At 53.6% G+C, this 2,981-nt stretch overlaps 1 protein-coding gene across 1 annotated transcript; it reads right to left on the bottom strand.

Moving 5' to 3' along the window:
* Positions 1-220: 220 nt before the first annotated feature.
* On the bottom strand, positions 221-2,550 carry LOC104618675 (rhodopsin; the record flags this gene model as incomplete). The annotated part of the gene is made up of 4 exons (XM_010284327.1): positions 2,070-2,550; positions 978-1,146; positions 695-860; positions 221-479 (listed from the first exon to the last, which is right to left on the bottom strand). Coding segments are annotated over exons 1-4 (955 nt in total), but the record flags the coding sequence as incomplete, so codon positions are not given.
* Between the last annotated feature and the right edge of the window lie 431 nt (positions 2,551-2,981).

Here is a 2,981-nt window from a genome sequence, read left to right as displayed (position 1 = left end):
GCCCCAGCTCCTCCACCGACCCAGTGCCTGGGTCGTTTCAGAGAGGATGGGCTTGCGCGTATGAGATCCTTGCAATGCCAAGGATGAGCTGCACAGTCGCCCTCCTGCATGCTGGAACAAGATCACCTGGAAACAAACTCCCCTCCCAGCCCACTGGTACCTTGAGGTGCTGTAACTCTCTGCAAGCTGTCGCAAGGTGAAACACAAAAAAGGAGATTGCCTGGCGTCCTGCCCGTTACCTGTTTGTTCATTATGATGTAAATCACAGGGTTGTAGATGGCAGAGCTCTTGGCAAAGAAAGCCGGGATGGTCATGAAGATGGGCCCAAAGTCTGAGCCCTGGTTGGTGAAGATGTAGAAAGCGACGCTGGCGTAGGGGACCCAGCAGATCAGGAAGGCAACGACCATGATGATGACCATGCGGGTCACTTCTTTCTCTGCCTTTTGGGTGGTGGCAGACTCCTGCTGCTGGGCAGCAGCCTGCAGGCGGAAGGGAACGGAAACGTGATGGAGCTGGGGAGGGCTGCACCAGCACGGGACACAGGGTCAGGGCACTTGAGCTGCACATCTGGGGTTTCCTATTTCCCCCTTTGTGGACAGCCAGCCTGGTGCCCTGAGGGACCTTTCTGTCACCAGCCTGCAGCATGGTGTGGACCCCTTCCCAGCACTGGGGATGGCCACTGGCAGGTACCCACCTCCTTGACAGTGCAAACCAGGTTCCCATAGCAGAAGAAAATGACTGTCAGCGGGATCATGAAGTGAACCACAAACATGTAGATGACAAAAGATTCATTGTTGATCTCTGGCTTCAGAGTGTAATAGTCGATCCCGCACGAGCACTGCATGCCCTCAGGGATGTACCTGCAAGGTGAGCCAGGCAGGTCAGCACCTGGCAGAGGAGACCAGCTGGAAACCATGGCCGAGCCACCACCAGCCAGGCTTCCGTGGCCCCGGCACCAGGCACAGCACCCTCCCTACCTGGACCAGCCAAACAGTGGAGGAGCCGCGCACGCCAAGGCCATCACCCAGGAGAAGGCAACGCCCATGATGGCATGGTTCTCCCCGAAGCGGAAGTTGCTCATGGGCTTGCAGACCACTACGTATCTTTCGACCGCCAGGACAACCAGTGACCAGAGACCAATTTCACCTGCACCAGGGAGAGAGAGGGATGGGGACATAGGGACTTTGAGCAACAGGAGAAGAAAAATGTACTGATGCCAGCACGAGGCATCCTCAGACTGTTGTTCCCAAGGAAGACCTCTGGCAGCAGGTAAAACTCCATCAAGGGTTGGGGAAGAGAAATGAACAAAGGCCAAGTGCAGATGCAGTAGGAAGGCATGAGAAGACAGCTCCTCACTGCACTGCTGACCCACAGTAACCACTTTGCTGCTGTTTTCTGAGATGGATGGATGGATTCTACCACTCATCCAGGATAGCACCTACACCTACAAGCCTACACTCCCACTTTGAGATGCAGTGGGTGCCTATCATCCCAGGATTTCCCCTTTCTACCCACAGCTTCCCAGGAAACTTGTGCCACAAGAACCAAACCAGTAAAAGAGTTGCTTGTGGCTAAAGGCTGAGATGTACCAAGAAGGGCATTTTTAGACACACAATTTTTATTTAACATCTGTTTAGGTCAACACCTGGCTGGCAGGGGGAGGAGAGCCAGCTTTGCTAGCCCGTGCCACCATGCGCCACATCAGAGCCAATGACAGACTCAGCCCCATGAAACAGAAGGAACAAATTCATCATCTCTCAAGTCAAAAAGCAAGCCAAAAAGATGTGCAAATCCAACAACTGCAAAATCTGCTACTGGTTGCTTTTCATTGCTGCACTGTTGTTCTCAGGATACTGAGCAGGTGCCTACCAAAATAAGGTCAAAAAAAAAAAAAGCGTCATCTGTCACTTTCTTCACCTCCCACCCTGAAACACTGCAACTGCCTTGGCCCACATCAGCAGCAGACCAAGGACCTTCCAGATACAAAGATCATCTAGGCCTCCTCCCTCCACCTCTTAAAATCTTGGGCAATTCTTGGCAGAATATTTTTGAATATTTGGAAAACTCACCACCCAGTGTAGCAAAGAAGCCTTCAAGGTAGCACCCTGTTACTCCAAAGACAAAGTACCCATTCATTGAAGTGTACATGGTGGTCGTGAAGCCTCCGAAGACCATGAAGAGGTTTGCAACCGCCAGGTTCAGAAGGATGTAGTTTAGAGGCGTCCGGAGCTTCTTGTGCTGGATGGTGACGTACAGCGTGAGGAAGTTGATGGGGAAGCCAAGCAGGATCAGCATGAACATGTAGGCAGCCAGTGCTGAGAACTTCCAGGGCTCAGCCAGGTAGTACTGGGGGTATTCAAAGGGGCTCCGCACCACCCCAGTCTTGTTGGACATGGGCACATAGAAGTCTTGGCCTTCTGTTCCATTCATGGTTGCGGTTCGTGAGGTGCCTTTTCCTCTTACTCAGGGGTGTTTTTTGAGCGTGGGGGGGATCACCTCGGAAGTGTGGCTCCCGCCACCTCTCAGCCTTCGCCTTCACCCCGAGGAGAAGCGGCTGCGCTCTCCTGCGCAGGGCGCCCCTTATAAAGTGTCCCCTGGGGTAAGCTCCAGGCATTGGTGTCAGCGCGATTAGGGCTTAGAGAATTATTAATCATAATCATCCAGGGTAATTGGCTTTCCTGGGAAGGTATTAAGGTGACACCTGTTTCTGGCCCGCGCTGTCATTGTTGGAGACCACGGCTCATGGTCAAATATAAAGAGGTGGCTCTGCACTGCACCTTTCATTTGGCAGCTCTGCTTGCACAGCCTTGCTCCTCAGCATGGCTGTGCTCCCCAGGGAGCAAGGGTTTGGGGTGCACCCTGCACCCATGGCAGTCTTTGCACCCCACGATCCAGAGCTGGACATCCACAGTTCATGCTGCTGTCACCCAGGAGGAGGCACTTGCTCCCGCACCAAGGCCCCCACTCCACCCCCCATGGGC

Source organism: Phaethon lepturus, unplaced genomic scaffold, assembly GCF_000687285.1.
Source record: "Phaethon lepturus isolate BGI_N335 unplaced genomic scaffold, ASM68728v1 scaffold47863, whole genome shotgun sequence".
Classification (NCBI taxonomy): domain Eukaryota; kingdom Metazoa; phylum Chordata; class Aves; order Phaethontiformes; family Phaethontidae; genus Phaethon; species Phaethon lepturus.
This window is presented reverse-complemented; position numbering and strand designations above follow the sequence as displayed.